At 41.9% G+C, this 24,392-nt stretch overlaps 1 protein-coding gene across 1 annotated transcript in view; it reads right to left on the bottom strand.

Moving 5' to 3' along the window:
* LOC126267720 (venom carboxylesterase-6-like) overlaps positions 1-24,392 on the bottom strand; it is a 106,801-nt gene that overhangs the window by 24,579 nt on the left and 57,830 nt on the right. The window contains exon 6 of the mRNA XM_049973022.1: positions 9,265-9,442. Coding sequence (XP_049828979.1) covers positions 9,265-9,442 — 178 coding nt within the window. The remainder of the gene's footprint in view (positions 1-9,264; positions 9,443-24,392) is intronic.

Below are 24,392 nucleotides of genomic sequence, written 5' to 3'. Positions count from 1 at the left end.
TCCGGTCATTGAGCCACACGAAATCTCTATACATTACTAAGTTTGTACAGAGAGTGCTACTCTCACTTGTCTTTTTTGTATGTCGCATCTCTGCAGCACAAACTCTATCCCAAAACATCTCACCTAAAAATCAATTTGTCTCATATCCCTTCAATTGCAGTAGCAAATTTAACAGCAACAATATTAGTAGGAAACCTACCACTGTAACTTAAATGCAAAACAACTCATATATTACGTAAGACTGGAGAGGTACAAGTAAATGCGGAATAGAAAATATTCGTCCTAACATACGGTGGGAGCGCTGGCCACCGGCAAAGCTGAGCTGGGCTGCGGTATGCCGACCTTGGTCTCCACGTGTTCGGGATGACACAATCACCTCATGTCGTTTAGCTGCCCGTAGCATTAGCCAACGTGTTTGTGACAGAGTGTTAAACTGTAAGAACCACACAGCTCACTCGTTTCGTCTCTGCAGGCGGCTGGTCTTTTGCTATCTTGCACCTAGCAGTTATATTCACGTCTCTGTCTACCTTACGAAGCGTGCTTCACGTACCACTATCACTCCGCCCCCTTGTTTCCTGTTCTCTTCGCGAATAGTGCGCGAGAAGAACGACTACCGACAAACCTCTGCATGAGCTCTACCCAAAGGATATTCCTCAGCTTCTTTAACTTTGCTGTCCCTCGAAGACTAGTTTCTTATCTCTAAAAAGATAATTACGTCAACGACAATTTCCTTTATTTGCTTTCGTTGTCAGATTATGGCTATGCTTTTACGATTTTCAGATTTCCAAACACACTATCGACTCACCTAAATGTGCTTGACATACGTTCAGTTTAAATACTTCTCTCGGAAGGCTACGTCGAATGGCTTAACTCTCTTTTTCCAGTAATGGTTTTACAGCTTCATTGTCAGCGGCGTACGCATATACTGGTATCTGAAATGTCTGGGGAGAAACACATTTTCATCCATTTCTCCGCACTTAGAAATGTGATAGCGCTCCAACACACCGCTTCTCGACATTCTTTTTCTTCCTTCCCTTTTTAAGTTGCCTTCAGTTTTGTAAGTAGTTTGTCCATTCATTGTACGTGTCCGCACTTGAAGTTTCTGCTTTCAGTTACTCTGCTTTCAGTTACTCTGCTTTCAGTTACTCTGCTTTCAGTTACTCTGCTTTCAGTTACTCTGCTTTCAGTTACTCTGCTTTCAGTTACTCTGCTTTCAGTTACTCTGCTTTCAGTTACTCTGCTTTCAGTTACTCTGCTTTCAGTTACTCTGCTTTCAGTTACTCTGCTTTCAGTTACTCTGCTTTCAGTTACTCTGCTTTCAGTTACTCTGCTTTCAGTTACTCTGCTTTCAGTTACTCTGCTTTCAGTTACTCTGCTTTCAGTTACTCTGCTTTCAGTTACTCTGCTTTCAGTTACTCTGCTTTCAGTTACTCTGCTTTCAGTTACTCTGCTTTCAGTTACTCTGCTTTCAGTTACTCTGCTTTCAGTTACTCTGCTTTCAGTTACTCTGCTTTCAGTTACTCTGCTTTCAGTTACTCTGCTTTCAGTTACTCTGCTTTCAGTTACTCTGCTTTCAGTTACTCTGCTTTCAGTTACTCTGCTTTCAGTTACTCTGCTTTCAGTTACTCTGCTTTCAGTTACTCTGCTTTCAGTTACTCTGCTTTCAGTTACTCTGCTTTCAGTTACTCTGCTTTCAGTTACTCTGCTTTCAGTTACTCTGCTTTCAGTTACTCTGCTTTCAGTTACTCTGCTTTCAGTTACTCTGCTTTCAGTTACTCTGCTTTCAGTTACTCTGCTTTCAGTTACTCTGCTTTCAGTTACTCTGCTTTCAGTTACTCTGCTTTCAGTTACTCTGCTTTCAGTTACTCTGCTTTCAGTTACTCTGCTTTCAGTTACTCTGCTTTCAGTTACTCTGCTTTCAGTTACTCTGCTTTCAGTTACTCTGCTTTCAGTTACTCTGCTTTCAGTTACTCTGCTTTCAGTTACTCTGCTTTCAGTTACTCTGCTTTCAGTTACTCTGCTTTCAGTTACTCTGCTTTCAGTTACTCTGCTTTCAGTTACTCTGCTTTCAGTTACTCTGCTTTCAGTTACTCTGCTTTCAGTTACTCTGCTTTCAGTTACTCTGCTTTCAGTTACTCTGCTTTCAGTTACTCTGCTTTCAGTTACTCTGCTTTCAGTTACTCTGCTTTCAGTTACTCTGCTTTCAGTTACTCTGCTTTCAGTTACTCTGCTTTCAGTTACTCTGCTTTCAGTTACTCTGCTTTCAGTTACTCTGCTTTCAGTTACTCTGCTTTCAGTTACTCTGCTTTCAGTTACTCTGCTTTCAGTTACTCTGCTTTCAGTTACTCTGCTTTCAGTTACTCTGCTTTCAGTTACTCTGCTTTCAGTTACTCTGCTTTCAGTTACTCTGCTTTCAGTTACTCTGCTTTCAGTTACTCTGCTTTCAGTTACTCTGCTTTCAGTTACTCTGCTTTCAGTTACTCTGCTTTCAGTTACTCTGCTTTCAGTTACTCTGCTTTCAGTTACTCTGCTTTCAGTTACTCTGCTTTCAGTTACTCTGCTTTCAGTTACTCTGCTTTCAGTTACTCTGCTTTCAGTTACTCTGCTTTCAGTTACTCTGCTTTCAGTTACTCTGCTTTCAGTTACTCTGCTTTCAGTTACTCTGCTTTCAGTTACTCTGCTTTCAGTTACTCTGCTTTCAGTTACTCTGCTTTCAGTTACTCTGCTTTCAGTTACTCTGCTTTCAGTTGGCTCTACCTTTAGTCCTTGTCGCACTGTTTCGTTTTTTATGTCGTTTGTTCCTGAGTAGTCTTTATTCACAGAACTTTCATTTATGTACTTTGTGTTTTACCTAATACTGATATTGCAGATACCCCGCATTCATGCCCATGAAGTGCTACAAAAGCCATAGCTTTTATCAAATTTTACTCTTGTTTCTAGTCTGGTCTTATTTTTAAACACACACATTTACAGATGTAACCAGTTTCATGAGTGGATCATTGTTACTGTATAAGCCAATTTGACACTCCATGTAACTGAAAGATGACATTTCTTGTAAAATCAACTTATCCACAATGATTTCGGATTTGACCGAATTTTTGTGCCAGAAAATCATCTCTTTAATCTTTGTTTCAGAAATCTCAGCTTTGTTTTGTTTCCAAAGGTAATTCAGATGGTTCAGGGCACGTTGGGAGTCGCCTTTTCCTTGCAAAATCTAGACAATCTACATGAATTAAAACATAAACGTGGTGTCACAATATTTTAATATGTTATCGTATGTCATTTATATTAATTTTGCACCATCGTCAGATACTCCTGCATTTATTGCAATGTCTTTCCTCTCTTTCACCTATGTTTTTTCTTTATAATTTTTATTCTTTGTCTTATGCCCTTTACTAATTTTCTGAGATATTCAGAGATTCTCGTTATGGCCCAAATTTATTTTCTGTTCATCCAACTTATACTATTTTATTGTAAAATTTTTATCAAATGAAAAATATCTGGCACTACTTTAATGAATCAAGTTCATTAAATAATTTTTCACGGGACAAACTACCAAATATGGCAAGTAATCTTCATAAAGCCGTATTTGAAACGATTTGTTTTCTCTGTTAGAGACCCTCCCGGATAGCCGTGCGTGTTAAACAACTGCTTCCGGGTTGGTGAGGTGCGCCGCCCCTAGTTGGAATCCGCCTGACGGATTCACGACGAGAGCCGGTGTGCCGGTCAGGGGTTTTCTCACATCCTACTAGGTGAATACCGATTGGTACCTCACTCACCTGCAAGCACAAAGTTGGGGTACACTCATACCATCCCGGGGGAGGGAATAAGATGTTGAACACAGCAAGGTAATTTGGCTCCCCTTAAATTATCCATGTTGTTGTTGTTGTTGTTTTCAGTCCTGAGACTGGTTTGATGCACCTCTCCATGCTACTCTATGCTGTGCAAGCTGCTTCATCTCCCAGTACCTACTGCAACCTACATCCTTCTGAATCTGCTTAGTGTATTCATCTCTTGGTCTCCCTCTACGATTTTCACCCTCCACGCTGCCCTCCAATACTAAATTGGTGATCCCTTGATGCCTCAGAACATGTCCTACCAAACGATCCCTTCTTCTGGTCAAGTTGTGCCACAAACTTCTCTTCTCCCCAATCCTGTTCAGTACCTCCTCATTAGTTATGTGATCTATCCATCTAATCTTCAGCATTCTTCTGTAGCACCACATTTCGAAAGCTTCTATTCTCTTCTTGTCCAAACTAGTTATCGTCCATGTTTCACTTCCATACATGGCTACACTCCATACAAATACTTTTAGAAATGGCTTCCTGACACTTAAATCTATACTCGATGTTAACAAATTTCTCTTCAGAAACGCTTTCCTTGCCATTGCCAGTCTACATTTTATATCCTCTCTACTTTGACCATCGTCAGTTATTTTACTTCCTAAATAGCAAAACTCCTTTACTACTTTAAGTGTCTCACTTCCTAATCTAATTCCCTCAGCATCACCCGACTTCATTCGACTACATTCCATTATCCTCGTTTTGCTTTTGTTGATGGTCATCTTATATCCTCCCTTCAAGACACTGTCCATTCCATTCAGCTGCTCTTCCAAGTCCTTTGCTGTCTCTGACAGAATTACGATGTCATCGGCGAACCTCAAAGTTTTTATTTCTTCTCCATGAATTTTAATACCTACTCCGAATTTTTCTTTTGTTTCCTTCACTGCTTGCTCAATATACAGATTGAATAACATTGGGGATAGACTACAGCCCTGTCTCACTCCCTTGCCAACCACTGCTTCCCTTTCATGTCCCTCGACTCTTATAACTGTGATCTGGTTTCTGTACAAATTGTAAATAGCCTTTCGCTCCCTGTATTTTACCCCTGACACCTTCAGAATTTGAAAGAGAGTATTCCAGTCAAAATTGTCAAAAGCTTTCTCCAGGCCTACAAATGCTAGAAACGTAGGTTTGCCTTTTCTTAATCTTTCTTCTAAGATAAGTCGTAACGTCAGTATTGCCTCACGGGTTACAACATTTTTACGGAATCCAAACTGATCCTCCCCGAGGTCCGCATCTACCAGTTTTTCCATTCGTCTGTAAAGAATTCGCGTTAGCATTTTGCAGCTGTGACTTATTAAACTGATAGTTCGGTAATTTTCACATCTGTCAGCACCTGCTTTCTTTGGGGTTGGAATTATTATATTCTTCTTGAGGTCTGAGGGTATTTCCACTGTCTCATACATCTTGCTCACCAGCTGGTAGAGTTTTGTCATGACTGGCTCTCTCAAGGCCGTCAGTAGTTCTAATGAATGTTCTCTACTCCCGGGGCCTTGTTTCGACTCAGTGCGTGAAGAGTTTGACAGAGCACTGAAAGACCTATCATATCTCCCATTTCATCATCTACATCCTCTTCCATTTCCATAATATTGTCCTCAAGTACACCGCCCTTGTATAAACCCTCTATATACTCCTTCCACCTTTCTGCCTTCCCTTCCTTGCTTAGAACTGGGTTGCCATCTGAGCTCTTGATATTGATACAAGTGGTTCTCTTCTCTCCAAAGGTCTTATTTGCCTGTAGGCAGTATATATCTTACCCCTAGTGAGATAAGCTTCCACATCCTTACATTTGTCCTCTAGCCATCCCTGCTTAGCCATTTTGCACTTCCTGTCGATCTCATTTTTGAGACGTTTGTATTCCTTTTTGCCTGCTTCATTTACTGCATTTAACCATACGAAATCCGTTTATAACAATTCTGACTGCGATGATGTGGGAAAAAGGGACAAGAAAAAAAGTAGTGTGTTCTCGGTTCGCATTGGTTCATATTTCGTTACATAAATCCGTTGGATTTCATTTTGTTGTTCATGCGTGTAAATCTTCAGTGTTTCTACGTCACAAATTTCGTCCTGCTCAATGTTCTGGATCGCACTGCATATGAGGAGGATTAATGCGGGTGTGCGCCTTGGTATCTGCATTATCCAACCACATAGGAAAAGTATTCACAAGGAAACTGTGTGACCAACGGGCCATCGATTTTTCTCGTCTTTCGCGTGATGCGCTTCTCAAGCGAGAAACCGAGGCTACGAGCCTGTTTAAGAGTATGCGAGACCACAAGCTGTCAATATGCAGCCTTAACGCAGCTGGCCGAAGCGGCACACTAGAATTCTGTCCGTAATGCGTTTCCGTCTCGTCATAAAAGCATAAAAGAACTATGTTCCAGATTTTAGAAGAGAAGACACAGTGAACTGATTAAACGTCATGCAGTTTGAAGTTAAGAAGTTATTCAAGACCAAAACCTGTAACCACTTCCAAAGGAACTTGGCATCGAAATTCAGAAGAACACACGCACTGCAATATCGGATTTATCCGCCGACACCGGGCAAGCAACTTTCAAATGAAGTGTCTCACCAGTACCGGAATATACATAATGAATGTAGGAGTACAGGTTTTAGATGCATGGTCGACGACATGTGAAGTCTGCGTCTGGCCGTGGGTCGTGCGCAGATAGCCAAATGGTAATGAGACCGCTTGTGATTAGCGGGAAACCCGGGTTCGAGACCCGGTGGGCACAAATTTTCATTGTTGTTACTCCATTCTACAGCTGATGGTTGTCCATAGAGACCAGCACAGTTTCTAAATAGTGCTTGAGATCAACATTCAAATGAAGTTAGGTACTGGAAAAAATATTAAACTGTTCATAAAATAAATCCGCCATCACACTGAAGAATCAAACTTTTACACCTGCCTAACATCGAGTAGGGTCCCCGCGAGCATGTAGAACTGCTGAAACACGACGTGACACGGACTCTACCAATGTCTGACGTAGTGCTGAAGGGAACTGACACCATTAATCCTTCAGGCATGTCCATAAATCCGTAGAAGTACGAGGGGGTGGAGAGAGATCTGAGCAGCACGTTGGAAGGCATCCCTGATAAGTTCAATAATGTTCATGTCTCGGGAGCTTGATGGCCAGCGGAAGTGATTCAACTCAGAAGAATATCCCTAGAGCCACTCTGTGGCAGTTCTGGACATGTGGGGCGTCCATTGTCGTGCCGGAACTGCCTAAGTCCATCGGAATGCACAATGGACATGAAGGGATACAGCTAATCAGACAGGATGCTTACTTACAAGTCACCTGTCACAGTCGTATCTAGACTTATCAGGGGTCCCACATCACTCCAACTTCACACGCCCCACACCATTACAGAGCCTCCACAGGCTTTAACAGTCCTATGCTGACTTTCAGGGTCCATGGATTCGTGAGGTTGTATCCACAATCGCACACGTCCAACCACTCGATACAATTTTAAACGATACTCATCCGACCAGGTAACTTGTTTCTAGTCAACAGTCCAATGTCGGTGTTGACGCGCCCAGGCGATGCATAAAGTTTTGTGTCGTGCAATCAAGGGTACGCGAGTGGACCTTCGGATCGGAACAATCAGATCGATGATGTTTCGTTGAATGGTTCGCATGCTGACACTTGTTGATGGCCCACCACTGAAATCACCAATATGCGGAAGGGTTGCACTTGTGTCACATTGAACGGATCTCTTCAGTAGTCGTTGGTCCCGTTCTTGCAGGATCTTTTTCCGGCAGCAGCGATGTCTGAGATTAGATGTTTTACCGGATTCCTAATATTCACGGTACACTCGTGAAATAGTCATTAGGGAAAATCCCCTCTTCATCGCTACATCGAAGATGCTGAGGTTCATCGCTAGTGCGCCCATTAACACTATGTTCAAACTCACTTGACAACCTGCCGTTGTAGCAGCAGTAACCGAGTTAACAACTGCGCCGAACACTTTTCTACTTATATAGGCTTTGTCGAACGCACCGCCGAATTCTGACAGATGACATATATCTGTATTTGAATACCCATGCCTATACCAGTTTCTTTGGCGCTTCAGTGTGCATACCAAATTGACGTGTACAGGTCTTAGAATCATATTTGACGACATACGAAAGTTTTGGTCTGGTTTATGTAATCTTACACTGATAGCCAAATGATAACGTGACCCCTCGTGATAATCAGGAAATCCGGGTTCGACCCCCGGTCAGGCACAAATTTTCATTGTTGTCATTCCATTCTACAGCTGATGGTTATGCACGAGTACGACAAAAAAAAATGTAGTGGTGATGTGTCCATTTGCTACGTAAAAGTGGAGAATACGATGTTCTGGCAAACATTTGATTAATTTAAAATACATAAAAGACGCTGTACATCAATAAAGCAGATGCAGATACTTAGCTTTCAAGGACAATAGCTATTAGTGCAATTTTATCATATGAGATACGGCTTGTTGAAATCGCATAAAGCGATTCAGGGCATCACTGTGTAAATGTTTATTCGCTGTGAAATATTAACTTCTGTAGTTTTGAACATATTGAAATATTATTATGTCACTGGATGTTGTTGATTTATTTAAGGTCGCCGATACATTTAGATTTGTATTACTACTTGACATTGTCGAATCTCACAGATCTGTAACTTAGCCATCTTTAAGAAGGTCTGACACTCCATTTATTGGAGCATTGTCTGTCCTGAGCAACCGAACATCATCAAAATTCCCCGTACTGTTCTCTCCCTGCCATGTTCTGTCCTTTACTCGACTCTGCACCTGGGCTCACCAGCAACGATTGCTGCGCCTGGGCCCTCGAGCTGTCCGCCAGTGCTCAGCAGTACATAACCATCTTATCTCATACCAGTACTGGGCGGCCAATTCATTCGCCAAAATATGCTTAATGTTACACGTTGTTCCTGTAGGATTTTCAAGCCTTCGATTCATTAAAAAAAAAAAAAAAAGCCTTGAAGGGTCAATGATTCCTGTCGGACGAGGAGGTGCAGCAGACATTCACGTACTTCTTCATGCAGCAGGGCAAGTGCTTTATCCAACGGGCACCTTCAAACTGGAGCGTCGGTGGGATGATTAATTCTCACGGCGATTTTGCCTGATTGGTATACCTATTCTAGACTGTACAGCCTTCGAACGCCAAATTTTTGATACCCCCGATACTTGCAGCCAGCATGTCGCGGGTATTTCGACAATGTAGATTGCTTCAGTACACACACTGGTACGACGAGTACCTAGCATTCTGGACCGACGTTTTGACAGCGCTTTCTCTCTAGGAAATGTGCAGTCCTGGCGGTTTGACTGTGATTTGAGACAAACACTGCATAGAAGTTACGTGCACTTCGAATACAGATCGTCTGTATGAGACCAGTTCGGTTTGTCAGCAGAGAGCAGAGCGTTTACTCACTGAGTGATTGCCCCAGTCCCTCGTGGCTGGTGCTCCCGATGAGCCACGGCACCTGGTAGCCGTACTGGCCGATCATCCTTATCATCTGCTCCACAGGCAGCGTGACGAACGTGCGGTTGCGCGGCATGTACGGCTCCGTCACTGGCACGAACGGCATCGTGAGGTCCGTGCTCCAGTCCTGCGGAATACACACCGGGGTATCACCACAAAAGAGTACCTACCTTCAGCCACACGCGAGTAAAATATTTCTTCTGCTGGTAATCCATCTTACTGTAATAAATTTTGTGCTAAGTGTTCTACGTTTACATCTATATCGTCGTCTTGTTTAGCTGTACTTCAGAACTCACCGTGTTGTGTGCGCCTGAGGGGAAGTGGGGGACGTATGGTGTGCACCCACCCTCCCTCCCTATTCCATTTTCGAACCGTACGTGGTAAGAATGATCGACTTTTCTCGTTATAAACCTGATTTTTTTTTAATTATACACTTGCTGTTTGGACAAGAAGAGAATAGAAGCTTTCGAAATGTGGTGCTACAGAAGAATGTTGAAGATTAGGTGAGTAGATCACGCAACTAATGAGGAGGTATTGAATAGGATTGGGGAGAAGAGAAGTTTGTGGCACAACTTGACTAGAAGAAGGGATCTGTTGGTAGGACATGTCCTGAGGCATCAAGGGATCACAAATTTAGCAGTGGAGGGTAAAAATCTTAGAGGGAGACCAAGAGATGAATACACTAAGCAGATTCAGAAGGATGTAGGTTGCAGTAGGTACTGGGAGATGAAGAAGCTTGCACAGGATAGAGTAGCATGGAGAGCTGCATCAAACCAGTCTCAGGACTGAAGACAACAACAACATGGTTAATTTAAGGGGAGTCAAATTATCTTGCTGTGTTCAACATCTTATTCCCTCCCCAGGGATGGTATGAGTGTACCCCAACTTTGTGCTTGCAGGTGAGTGAGGTACCAATCGGTATTCACCTAGTAGGATGTGAGAAAACCCCAAAAAACCACATCCGCTCTGACCGGCACACCGGCTCTCGTCGTGAATCCGCCAGGCGGATTCCAACTAGGGGCCGGCGCACCTCACCAACCCGGAAGCAGTTGTTTAACACGCACGGCTATCCGGGAGGGTCTCTAATAGAGAAAACTAATCATTTCAAATATGGCTTTATGAAGATTACTTGCCATATTTGGTAGTTTGTCCCGTGAAAAAAATGTTTGAAGAACTTGATTCATTAAAGTAGTGCCAGATATTTTTCATTTGATAAAAATTTTACAATGAAGTAGTGTAAGTTGGATGAACAGAAAATAAATTTGGGCCATAACGAGAATCTCTGAATATCTCAGAAAATTAGTAAAGGGCATAAGACAAAGAATAATTATAAAAAACATAGGTGAAAGAGAGCACTGGACTGAAGACAACAACAACACTTGCGGTAATCAGGCGACATTCAAGTTTGCGATAGTAAAAACTTTCTCCACCCATACAGGCATGAGAGTTCGGTCATCGGATATCAGTGTCTTAATTTTCTCAGTTTGTCATTTTTCGTAAATTTCAAATACATCAGTATAGATTTAATTTTGAAGAAATATTTGTATAAGCAACGACTATTCAAGTGATCCTTTAACATCCAGATCAGCTCTTACTATTTTTCTAATCAATATAAATCTGGAATTCCTCAAGTACTTATTTCTTTATAAAATTACTTTATTTCTATCAATTCAGATTACTTTAACGAGTATTCTAAAGACTTGCAAAGCATCGTTTTATGTCAGCTCACGTAAATTTTTATATTTTACTATCTCTGTATGTTGCTTACATCTTTGAATTGCATTGAGTGGAGTGGTTCGGCAGTAACTATTGCAATACAAGGCGGTGCGAATGCAAAATGAAAATACGGAGTAGTGGAAGTACAGATGTTTTGTGACCAATATCATGAAGAAGTTAATAAATAAGAGCAATACTGAAAACAGATTATACTGATTCAATTTACCTTCCATATTACGGAGAAAAGGCGTGTTTAAATACGGGGATATGCATAACACATCATCCGAAATTTTGCTAATCGCATTCTTCGAAAATTACTTCGAACAATTACTTCAAGTGCCCTCTCGAATAGTGAACGGTTGTGATAACGCACTTTAACCCTTAGCAACAAGTAATCGTGAGCTAATAACGACCATCAAAACGGATACAGGAATTAGTGGACACAGGATTTCCGTAGTGAAATTTAAAATTGTAATCCCCAAATTCTCTGGAAAGAGACGAACTATATATCCATTCAAAAAATCATAAAAATCCACTTGACGCCGCCCTTCGACAATCTCCACTCCTTCCAAATAAACTATGTAAGGATGGACTAGATGTGGCTCAATTCAGAGTTGTAGAGACAGCAGTTGATTTACACCGAATAAATTAACAACCATCAGAGCTGATCCCCTTGACACTCAAAACAGGTAAGAATACTGTTGCAGTACCAACGAAAAAAGCATGCCGAATTTAAACGAACTCAAAATCCGCAGAAGTGAGGATCTTTTACAGAAGCTCGAAATTTAGCACGGACTTCAATGCGAGATGCTTATAACAGTTTCCGCAACGAAACTGTCGCGAAACGTGGCAGAAAATCCGAAGAGGTTCTGATCGTATGTAAAGTATGCTAGCGGCAGGACACAACCAGTGCCTTCTCTGTGCGATAGCAATGGGACACTGCTGCTAAAGCCAAGCTACTGAACGCAGCCTTCCGAAATTCTTTCACGAAACAAAAAGGAAATACTGCATAATTCGATCAGGAACAGCTGCCATCATGAGTAACTTAGAAGTAGACATCCTCGGAGTAGTGAAGCAACTTACATCAATAAAAGAAATTATTGCGTTCCAAACTTTGTAACAGTTAGGTACCTTTCGTAGTACACTGATACAATAGCTCCATATTTAACTGTCATATACAACCGCTCGCTCGACGGAAGACTCGTGCCCAAGGACTGCAAAGTTGCGCAGGTCACAATACTCAAAGAAGTCAGTGGGAGTAACCCACCAAATTAAACGCCCACATCATTAACGTCTATATGCAGCACGATTTTGGAACATATAGTGTATTTGAACATTATGAATTATCTCTAACGGAACGCTCTATTGACTCACAGTCAACACGTATTTATGAAACCTCGTTCTTGTGAAACAACTAGCTCTCTAGTGCTATCGACAAGGGATTTCAAATCCATTCCGCATTTCTAGATTTCCGTAAAGTTTTTGACATTACACACCACAAGCGGCTTCTAATCAAGTCGCGGTCTTATGGAATATCCTCTCAGTTATGCTAAGGATTCGTAATTTTCTGTCAGAGGTCGCAGTTCATAGTAATTGACAGAAAATCGTGAAGTAAGACGAAAGTGATATCTGGCTTTCCCCGTGATGGTCTTATAGGCCCTCTGGTGTTCCTTATCTATATAAACGATTTAGGAGACAATCTGAGCATTCTTCTTAGGTTGTTTGCAGAGGATTATGTCGTTTATAGTCTAGTAGAGTCATCAGAAGATCGAAACTATGTAGATATCAGTATGGGGCGAAAATTGGCAATCAACCCTAAATAAAGCGCAGTGTCAGGTCATCCACACGTGTGCTAAAAGGAATCCATTAAACTTCAATTACACAGTAAATCAATTAAATCTTAACTCCGTAATTTCAAGTAAATGCTTATGAATTACAATTACGGACAACTTAATTGGAATGAACAAGCAGAAAATGTTGTGGGGAAGGCGAACCAGAGACTTTTTTCTTGGAAGAACTTGAATGGAACAGATGTACTAAAGGCCGGCCGCTGTGACCGAGCGTTTCTAGGCGCTTCAGTCCGGAACCGCGCTGCTTCTACGGTCGCAGGTTCCAATCCTGCCTCGCGCATGGCTGTATGTGATGCCCTTGGGTTAGTTAGGTTTAAGTCTAGGGGACTGATGACCCCAGATGTTAAGTCTCGTAGTGCTTCGGGCCATTTGATCTACTAAAGAGACTGCCTACACCATGCTGTCTGTCCTCTTTCGGAGTACTGCTTCGCGATATGGGATGTTTATCAGGTAGGACTAACGGAGTGCATCGAGAAAGTTCAAAGAAGAGCAGTAAGTTTTGTATTATCGAGGAATAGGGAGGAGAATGCCACGGACATAATGCAGGATTTGTGGTGGATATCAATAGAACAAAGGCGTTTCTCGTTGTTGCGGAACCTTCTCGTGAAATTTCAATCATCAACTGTTTCCTCCAAGTGCGAAAATATTTTGTTGACGCCGACCTGCAAAGGGAGAAAAGATCTTCACAATAAAGTAAGGGAAATCAGAACCGCACGGAAAAATATAGGCGTTCGTTTTTTCCGCGCGCTGCTCGAGAGTGGAACGATAGAGAATTACACTGATGAGCCAGAACATTATGACCACCTTGTTAACAGCTTGTTTTTCGTTTCTGGAAGGAAATACATCAGTGATTCTGAGTATCAGTGATTCGCAGTTTGTTGGTAGATTTGTGGAGGTATGCAGCTTAGAAGTGGTGATGTAATTCGCGTAAATAACGGCCCACTGATATGCGTACACGGTGATGGCGCCACATAACAACGAAGTTGGCTTCCGTAGGATTTAGGTCAGGCAAATCTGGTCGCCGAGACAAATAGAGTTCATTATAATGCTCCTTAAACCACTGTGGCACGTCTCTGGGTCCGAGACACAGACAGTTATAATGATGGACGACATCGCCGTCTGGGAAAACATCAATCAAGAGGGAATGCAGATGGTTCGCAGGTCTCGGCGCGTCTTCAATTACTAATATAGGTCCCATGCAAGCGCGGTAGAATGTCTCCCCTAGCATAATACTGCTCCCACCAGCCTGAGTCCGTGGCGCGCTGCACGTTTCGAGCCGTCGTTCACCTCGATGACGACGTCTGTGGAGACCACCATCGACCTAGCGTAGAGCAGGAATGTTTCCGTTGATGGATGGTCGAATCCCGTTGTTCCTGTGCTCACTGCAATCCTAACTGACGAAGGTGTGTCAACATGTCAACACGTAGGGGTGGTCTGCTGCGGATCTCCATGTTTAACAATGTCCAACGAACTGTGTGGTCCGAAACACTTGTGCGTGCACCAACATTGTGCTCTTTCGACAGAGATGTAGCAGATCACAATCTATCCTACTTTACAGAGCAGACAAGCCTCCGAATCCACATACTGCAAAGAGCCGTGGACGTCTAACCATTTAGCGCTTAGTGGTAGTTTCCCTGTCCTATTGTTTGCAGTTTGTGCTCACGACAATAGCACGTGAACATCCGAACAGCTTCGCCATGTTCGATAAGCTCGTTCACAGACTGCTTGATAAGAATCTGCCCTTTGTTACAGTCGCTTATAGCAGTGGATTACCCCATTTTTGCAGCCTCCATCTTTGCTAGTGTGATCCCCTTCCGTGACTGCTCCTCTTACATTTGTTACAGAGTCTCGTGTCCGCCACCAGGCGGAATCCAGCATCGCGGTGGGCAGTGGTCGTAATGTTTTGGCTGATCTGTGTGTTGTGAAGTGCTTCGATCAACTCTCTGGCAGAAACTTAAGTGTGATGTGGAGTATCCGTGCAGATTTAGATGTGGATTCTTGAAGAATATGACAGCCATTAAATCCACATGTAGCATACAAGAAATAAGAAGGCACGATTGTAATGAAATGGCAATGAACTTTTATCGAGAGCATTGACCCGAAAGGTAAGAACGAACTGTGCTGCGGTTTCTATTCTTAAATATTATTTGAACCCTTGCTGCACAGCCGTAGGTTGTAGTAAACTGCCATTACAATTTAAATGCGTTAAATGGAAAAGAGAAATAAACACGGGGCAATGATGCAATTAAAATACAACTGATTAAATATGCATTCCCACAATGAAAAACAGATTTCTCAACTACATAACATATTGGACAAGTAAAATTCCCTGGAAATTATCTAGACTAATTGCTGTTTACAGGAAAGAAGACAGAAAAAAATTGTGAAAACTGTAAGACCATCTCTGCTAAATAAGAGGTACAAAAAGTTCTAGTATAGTAGCACAGATACTACCAACAATTCTTGAAAATATTCTGTTAGAAGCCATGGGATACATTTAACAAGAGTGTTATTCCTCTGCACATAACGCAGGTTGTAGAAGGCATGTAGCGATAATCGGAAATCATTTCAGGAAATGGAAAATCTATGACCAGAACAATTTGAGATTATACAAGGACATGGTTTGTCTCTGATTCTTTTTTTATATATTTGTTATCATTACGAGCCAATTGAGAAGTAAATAAGTTTGTTTACTTATGACATCAGCGAAAGGAATTACTGTGTGTCACTCTTTGCTGGTCATCAAACTGTGGTCGCTAGCAGCGAGAACACACTCCAAGTAGCTATTCATATTTTATCCGTAACAGCTAAGTTATATAAGATCTACAAATGCAACAAATCTTACTGCTTTCAGCGGCCAGGAGTGAATTTCCAGAAAAACGGTAATAAATTATCAAATTAGAAAGAATAAACGCGATCAACCTCTTAAGAAATACTCTCTCATTCATCACAAATTGACATACAAAGGAACGTATGAAAATTTAATTACATTAACGGAACAACCTGTAGTTCTCAGAACTAAATTGGAAGAGGTAATTAAGATCTTCAATACAATGTCAGACCAACCATGGCATGTCGAAGTTAGTCGTGAACTGTAACAAAAAGAAATGAACAAAGAATACAGGTGTAGCAACGGGGCTCTCACTAACCGATGGGATGAGGAATTCTGAGATCAGAGGAGAAGCTTCAACGAGCTCTGGTAATTTCTGATCATTTTCTTGTCAGCCTTGCTGAAGCAGAAAATAATTTCTGATCTTTCTCAGCTTTTTGTGTAACTGCATTTATCCAATCTCTGCTTTCATTAAATTTGAAAGTTCTAGTGTACTTTTATCCCGAAGATGTAATACGTTCCCCTTACTCAAATTTTCTGAGAATATGTTCGTGTAATATGAAAGATGTCACAATACCAAAATCATTGTATACCCGGTATACAGAAGATCTTTAGGAAGAATGAGGAGAAGGTGGTAAGATCAATAAATTCAACCAAGAGGGCCTGCAACAGGCAAATGTCTAACACATGCAAAAAGAAAAAGAATGAATTTACACTGCTCAACAAAAGTTTGAAATACTATCGTAAAATTTAGTCTACGACACTAGATGCGTCATTGATCTACGTATTTCATGCATTATTCAATTAGAGCCCACATACTGGACGGTGTTTATTGCTAGTATGCTTTGTGGCAGTTTCCCAGTCATGTAAACGTACCGCTGTGGCAGCGGCACATCATGAGCAGTCCAGTGCCATCAATAGCTTCATTCAATTTGTGTTCAGCACTTAACTAACATATCAGGTAGAGGCATACAACAGAGTCAGGGTAGTGGTTTTATTTTCAGTAGGTCATACACAGAAATATGTTGCTGATTGGTTACATGTCGCTCAAAGTGGAGTGTCTAAGGTGTGGAGAAAGTACAAAGAGACGGGAAATGTGAACGGTAGACCTCGCAGTGATCGTCCTAGTATGGCAACACCAATGCTAGATCGTTTCCTCCAACCTGGTCTCTTGCAGAATGGAGTAATGTCATGTTTGCTGACGAGACCAGGATTGGTTTACGACCAGACACTGGACACGTTGTGGTTTGGAGAAGCGCTAGATGACACCAGAAACGCCGGTAAGTTCAGGAAGCACATCCATTTGCAAGTGGAAGTATAATGTTCTGGGCGGCAATAATGCTGGACCCCTTAGTTCCCACCTACGGCAATTTGATAGGTCTCAAATACCTCCAAGATGTCCTACAAAAGATTGTGAGGCCCTACAGACGAAGTCAGTGACAACATACTAGTCGATGACAACGCATGACATCACCGTACTCTAGCAGTGTCTCAGTATTTTCAAAGATGCAACGTCAACCGAATGCATTGGCGAGCACAGTCACTAGGTATTAACACAACTGAGCATGCATTGGACCTGTTGAAGGTTGCCATTGCACTGCGTCCAAATCCATCTGACAATCTTCAGGACCTCACTGAAGCTGCCATTGAGGAGTGGGACCTCATAACCCAAGATAAACTTTATGATCTCATCCAGAGCATGCCTGGCAGAGTGGAAGAACTCGTCCGTGTGCAGAGAGGACACACTCGCTACTAAAGACTGATGTCATCGTCATTGTCGTAGTCGTAGTAAACGCTATGATATTCCAAACTTTTGTAGAGGTGTGTAATAGTGGAGAACAGTTAGCACAAGCGTTCCTAATATCTACTCTCAGAATAGTGAGAAAAAGACAGTACCACAGCATAGTATCCTTATAGTGGCTACCATTTGAAACTTCCCAGCGTTTCTGCGACGCGCTCTCATTGACGAAACAATCTGGTAACGAAGCGCAAAGGTCTTCTTTGAATCTTTTCTATCTTTACGGTTAATCGAGCTTGGCAAGGCCCACAAACCGACACACTGTACTCAAGAGCTGGTCTGACTGGTTTTGTTTGCTGCCTCCATCGCTATGTAACATTTCCTCAAGTTTCATCCAATGAGTAGCAATATGTCAGTTTACTTCATCCCGGCTAGGCTTACGTGGCCATGAAATCGAAAATAGACGCTGACATTTACTCCTAGATACTTAACGGTTTTGTCACTTCAGCGACGGAATGCTGGCTTTTTTAATCAAACGATTCTGCTTATTTTCGTCTATTTAGGGGCACGGCGTTATCTTTATGATGAGAGCCGGATGACATCTTTATGCCAAGCACAGATCATATTAAGTTTCCATTGATTTTCTATCGGTGTGTATACAAGAACATAGCCTAACAGGTGTAGAAGGGTTAGAAATGTTGTCTACCTAGTCTTCAATACCCATGGTGAACGGTTCGGGTCCTTTAAAACTTCGCTGGAGGCACATGGAACATTACTTTCGCTTCTGATTGTCTCCTCAGGAAGAGAGAGGAACTGTATTTTGTTAGGTCTGAGTGGAATACAGTCGCGTTCGTATTACAGTATTACATAAGCACTTTTTTTTTTACTAGGCGACTTATCGGAGGGTTGCTGTAAGCCGATAAATGCGATATAAACCGGGAATCCGCCGTCTACTGGCTCCAGATGAATGGAAAAATGTAAATGTTAAACGATCGGTGTTTATTCCCACAGAAGTTGATTCGTCCCCAAAAACATTATATACCAGCACGAGCTCTAATTATACGGCAAATCTGTTGAGGTGACAAGACATTGGATAATTATTATGCAAGAACACAGATTCCCTCTCACTACGGACAATGCAGTGGCTGACGGCCTTCACTTCATGACCGAGAGCAGCAGTCTTTGCATAGAGTTCTCCGTGCTAACATACAAGCAACACTGCATGAAATAACTGTAGGAATCGATTTGGGCCGTACGACTAACGTGTCCGTTAGGGCAGTGCGGCGAAATCTGGCGTTAATTGGCAGTGGCACCAGACCGAAGCGAGTGCCTTTGCTAAGAGCACATCGCCTCCAGCGCCTCTCCTGGGCTCGTGACCGTATCGGTTGGTCCCTAGAGCGGGAAACTGTGATCTGATCAGATGAGTACCAACAGCAGTTGGTATGAGCCGATGGTAGTGTTAGAGTGTGGCTCAGGCCCCAAGAAACCATGGACCCAAGTTGTCGACAAGGCACTGTGCAAGCTAATGCCGGCTCCATAATGGTGTAGGCTGTGTACACATGGAATGGACTGGGTCCTCTGGTCCAAATGAACAGTTCATTGACTGGAAATGGCTGTGTTCGGGTACTTTGAGACCATTAGCATCCATTCATGAATCTCATGTTTCCAAACATCGATTGAATTATTTCTATGAATGACAATGCGCCCATGTCAGTGGGTCACAGCTGTTCGCGGCTGGTTTGAGCAACATTCTGGACGATTCGAGCGAATGATTTTGCAACTCAAGTCGCCTGATATTAATCCCATTGAACATTTATGGGAGGTAATCGAAGGCTTATTTTGCGCACAAAATCCTGCACCGACACCACTTTCGCAATTGTGGACTGCTGTAGAGGCAGCATGGCTCAATATTTCTGCAGATAACTTCTAGTGACTTGTTGAGTCCAAGACATGTCGAGTTGCTGCACTGCGCCGGGAAAAATGTAGTCTCTCACAATTTTAGGAGGTAACCCCTGACTTGGCACTGCAGTATACGTTGATAAGACAGGTCCGTAGGTCCTGGAATGTCCTATCGAAAACTGTAGAGAAAATCGCATTCACACCTGTTCCGATCATCTGACAGGTTATGTTGTTAACATAGATATACGATAAACTTACCAATGAAGAAGCCAATCGTTCCTCATGTTTCATACAGAATGTATGCGACATCCCATCAGGCTCAGTCGCATTTTCAAGCTTCAGTTACATACCTCTATCCTTTATACCAATCACTGTAGGCTTAGTACGCTCAGGTAATTTCTGATTATTTTCTTGTCAGCCTTGCTGAAGCAGAAAGTAATTTCTGATCTTTCACATGTTTTTGTGTAACTGTATTTATCCAATCTCAGCTTTCATTAAATTTGAAAGTTCTAGTGTACTTTTATCCCGAAGATGTAATACGTTCCCCTTACACAAATTTTCTGAGAATATGTACGTGTAATATAAAAAACATCTGTCTCTGCCTTCGAGTCTATAGCTGGAATTTAAATGCCCCCTCCCTCCCCCCCTCCCCCCCCCCTCGGAAACAATATGTGATGATCTTTTAATGTACAAGCAAGATTTTCCAAGCTTCTTTGGAAGCGTTTCATCATTTCGATACTTCACATGAGCGAGTGACCAACAGCTGTTTATTGTTTCCCGACCTACCTTTGATTCTCATTTCCACCCATTACAATTCATATTCCATATTTAATTATTAGTTTCGTTTTTCATTGTAATAAATATACCATACGAATTAAAAGCCACTGCATCTTGTAACGGCTCCCTTCTGCGCGTTTCATGTTGCTACATTAATTTCGGTCTAATGATTAATATAAGCGAAACCAGTATTAGAAATAAACTGCGATGTAGCCTTACTGTTTTTTTTTTATATCTAAACCATCTGTAATATAGTTGCATTAGCATCTGTTGCTAGTTTCGGTGAGCCTTCTGTCTGAAATATTACGAGAGAGTCGCCATCGTTAGCATATGAGACTAATTATGAAACTTATCCTGAACTGTGCTGTGTTGACTAATATTAGGTTTATAATTTCTCTCTCTGAGCTGAAAGATGTGTATTTCAGTCTGTTATAACTTTAGTCATAGTCATTACTAGGCTGTGGTGTATAATTAGTCATTACTACAACTATTCAGCGTTTTAGCGCGGCTAGTCGACTTTGTTAAAAACTTTTGACCAATACTGATGGCGAAATATCTATCGGTATTTGAATCGCAAGGTAGTAATTCCACACAGTTTTGTCACGTGTATTCTTGCAGAGGCGTAAAGTTGTCACCCATCGCGGTCGACAGAGATTTTTAGACTTATGAAAGGAGTTTCTGTAGGATGGAGGTGCAGTACCCCTGTTTACAGCGAACGTCTGATGGAACGCCAAGCAGAAAACCGTATCATTAACGGACAGTGGAGGTCCCTCAGGCGATTACTGTTCCACATGTAAACACGTAACTGCAGGTCCCGTGCCAGCCCACCCACAGATACGGACAAATTCATAAGTGAAACATGCTCCATCAACGTCCACGTATAACCTCAGTAGCGGGATTTTAGCCGTTCCCAATCTATGGATATATTGCTGTTAGAATCTATGGCTTCAAATCAACCTCAGAACTCAATAAGCAACGCATGGCGTGGGCACTAATTGTATAAAATACGACTCTACAAACCATCATTCCTGCTACATAGTTTTAGTTCATACTACATCGCTTAACAATTCCTAAAGAATAATACATTCAGACGTTTTTAGCTATTGAGAGGGTAAAAGACGTCATGTGGTTCCATAGAACGCGCTTACCTTAATATACGATACTGCAGAATTATCACACAGTAGATGAGCAAAGGGCAACAGAAGAAGTCGCACCGAGCGTGCAGTGACCAGCGTTTACAGAACACGTTGATCTAGGTAGATAATTACGCACACAGTGAACAGTGAAGCACGGTTCGTATCTGTCATGGTGAGCCTCTGCTAGGCTGTTGGAGTCGGGCATGTTCCCCTAGTCCTTTTACATTGCGTTAGGTCTTTAACTGCACGATGTGTCTATTCTCTGCACATACGACCGTGTTGTGAAAAAATGCAGTGGCTTTTCTTGCACTGATCATGTTATCCAGTCATGCGTTCACGTTAATGTGACAATGTAACTCAGGTAACAAGACTTTTTTTTAAAACAGTAACTAGTTCCATCGTCCCCTCGCTCCAGCTCATGACCACAATCGCATTTCACGGTCAGAGAGTCGTCTGATTAAGTACTCGAGTACGTCTGACGACAATCGAGACGTTCCTTTTTGAGATAAATACTTGTGGGACCAAATAAACTGGTGTGGAGTGTGACATCTTCATCTCTCACAACATACGTAGTACAACTAACGAACATAGCCAAGCGCCTGTAATGTTTAGTCATAACATGCCAAGCATGTGTTCTTGCGGAACTTTACGACATTTGATGGTGTAATGGCTGGTAAATAAATGGCCTTCAAATAAATACATCTCTACAACACCATTGGCAAAATGTAAACAGCCCTTTCACAATCCTGAAATACTTGAACTATTGGACCCAAAATTGTGATTTAGTTAATGATCTGGTCAAACTAATGAAAGTCCGCCTGTTAAAGTGGTCTGAGAAAGGACACTAATATTCATACTAAAATTATGTCACTGACAGACATAAAATACTGAGCATTTTTGTCGCCTGTATCAACATCTACATACATCCTCACACAAATTCCTCAGCCACTGAACAGGGTACTGAAGGGCGCATTCATAAGGATGATTGACATCAGTCAACGAACATAACAGGATTTTAAATTCCGTATACCGTTCTCTTTACACGATCGGTTGCGTGTACTACAGTATGAAGCTACGTTTCGATTTGTTTTGATACCTATTACTGGACGTGTCAGATCAGTTGATGAATGTTTCTTTCCCTTTGCACATGCAGTACGTGTTGTATGTATTCTAATTCCAGTGTTGATTGTTAGTGGTGAGAGATGGAAACTTCAAAATTATCTTAATTTCCCGTTACAATCGTAATAATGTTTTCTGGTGACGGGATTCAACATTTTAACGTCAACACCTGGACCTAGTATGGCCATTTAAGACGGTCGGTACCATTTCTACTGATCATAGTAATTACGGCCACCGCCAGACGATGTAAATGTTGTACTTAATAAAATGCCACTGTTTCCAGCACTGCCTTCTCACGACAGACTGCTACGATGCAGAGAGAAGCGTGTGTGTGACATTTGCCAATTCAAACATACAAAACTTACTACCCACATTTCTCTCATTACATACGTACAGCGTGTTTGGCATGTCATCTCCGAGCATTTTAGTCGCACCAACTAATTCCATTAGCCCTGTTGTAGGAGATTCGAGTGATCAACAAACGCCCCGTGTATCAGTTACTTTTGTCCATTGTTCACTGCACTAAATTTCGTAACCATTGCAGTTGAGAAGTCTGTAATTCTCTCTTGTCCAAACATTACCATGGTCCACCGCCACTGATGAATAAGAGGCGAAATCTTGTGACATTCCAATGCTCATTTTGTGCCGTAAGTAATTATTTACTCTTATGAAGATATTGTTTACGTAGTCAACGTCTCAAATCTAAGCACTGACATACATTGTACGTCGTCTGACAAAAGAGCTTGTAAGACTTCAGAGTCAATCGTTTTGGCTGCTATAACTCTGTGCACCGTTTGGGTCGATCGAGTCACGGGCAGTTCCCCATCAAACTAGATACAGAAATGAATCTGTCGCACTGCGGATTGTACGATATGAATTGAGTCGCCCACGTAAATGAGTTCCAGGTGTTGGTTCAGAGTAATTAATAAGACTGTTTATCAAACTACAAAACTTAAAGATTTAGCCCATTTTTACCACAACTCATTGCAGTTATGCTTTTAAGCAAATGCAAAACGTAATAACTACATATCAGCATTAGTATTAAAATTCAAAGTGAAAGGAAGCTGCCAAGTCCGAACAGTGAAAATGTAACAGTGAAAAACTTAAATCAGAGCTAGTTTGAACGGGCGAAGTCCACAAAGAGTAAGTGGGATGGAAGAAAGTGTCGTCTAGGTAGATCATTTTCGGGTAAGCATTAACACACGTGAGTGTGCAGCCATTGGCCTGATCATACCAGGAAAACATACGAAGTGCACATGCAAATGATATTCTGTTCATTCATGGATGAGGCCGCAAATCCCTGACCAGGTGTCCAATCATAGGATCTAATCAAATTTAGGAGCAACGGACCAAAGAAAAATGCTTCATTGTTTTCCTTCCTGGCTAACCTGTGTTTGCAAGGTAATCTCACCATAGTTGATGTGATGGAGAGTCTAGTTCTGCATGTAACGGGACTTGCTACCAGCCACTAGCCATCAGCCATCGCGTGATTGTCTAATCCTCAGAAATTCAGGTCTGCTTTCTGCCACATCTGCAATTTCAGGACGTTTGGTTTTCCACTTTGCCAAAGCATGAGTGCGCGCCTCCACATCTCCATCTCGAGTGCCCGAAGAATTCCGCCTTTCCTCTTTGCTCTGCAAAAGACCCACACAAAAGAATACTCCAATGAGTAGGCTCCGCATTACATTGCCCAACGTTAATTTTTTTTTTTTTTTTTTTTTTTTGAACCAGCAGTTCAACATCCCACCTACCAGTTGTTTTACAAGTTATCGAATAAGCTGCCTTGCCACACATATAATTTCGAGAAAACCAAGCTCCAACCGCTTACTTTTCAGACATCCTTTTACATAATCCAATGTGCTGCATTATTGTCTCTGAACTCTCTAGAATATGCGTCCTAAACTCGGACTAACAGTTTTTTTTTCTTTTTTTCTAAATTACCCAATGACCTACCTCTCCACCTTGTGAGAGAAATCCGTATTCCACATGGAGTGGTATATGGCTCACTTCCT

The sequence above is a fragment of the Schistocerca gregaria genome, chromosome 4, assembly GCF_023897955.1.
Source record: "Schistocerca gregaria isolate iqSchGreg1 chromosome 4, iqSchGreg1.2, whole genome shotgun sequence".
Lineage (NCBI taxonomy): Eukaryota > Metazoa > Arthropoda > Insecta > Orthoptera > Acrididae > Schistocerca > Schistocerca gregaria.
Note: the sequence above shows the minus strand (reverse complement) of the source record. Positions and strands in the feature narration are given on the sequence as shown.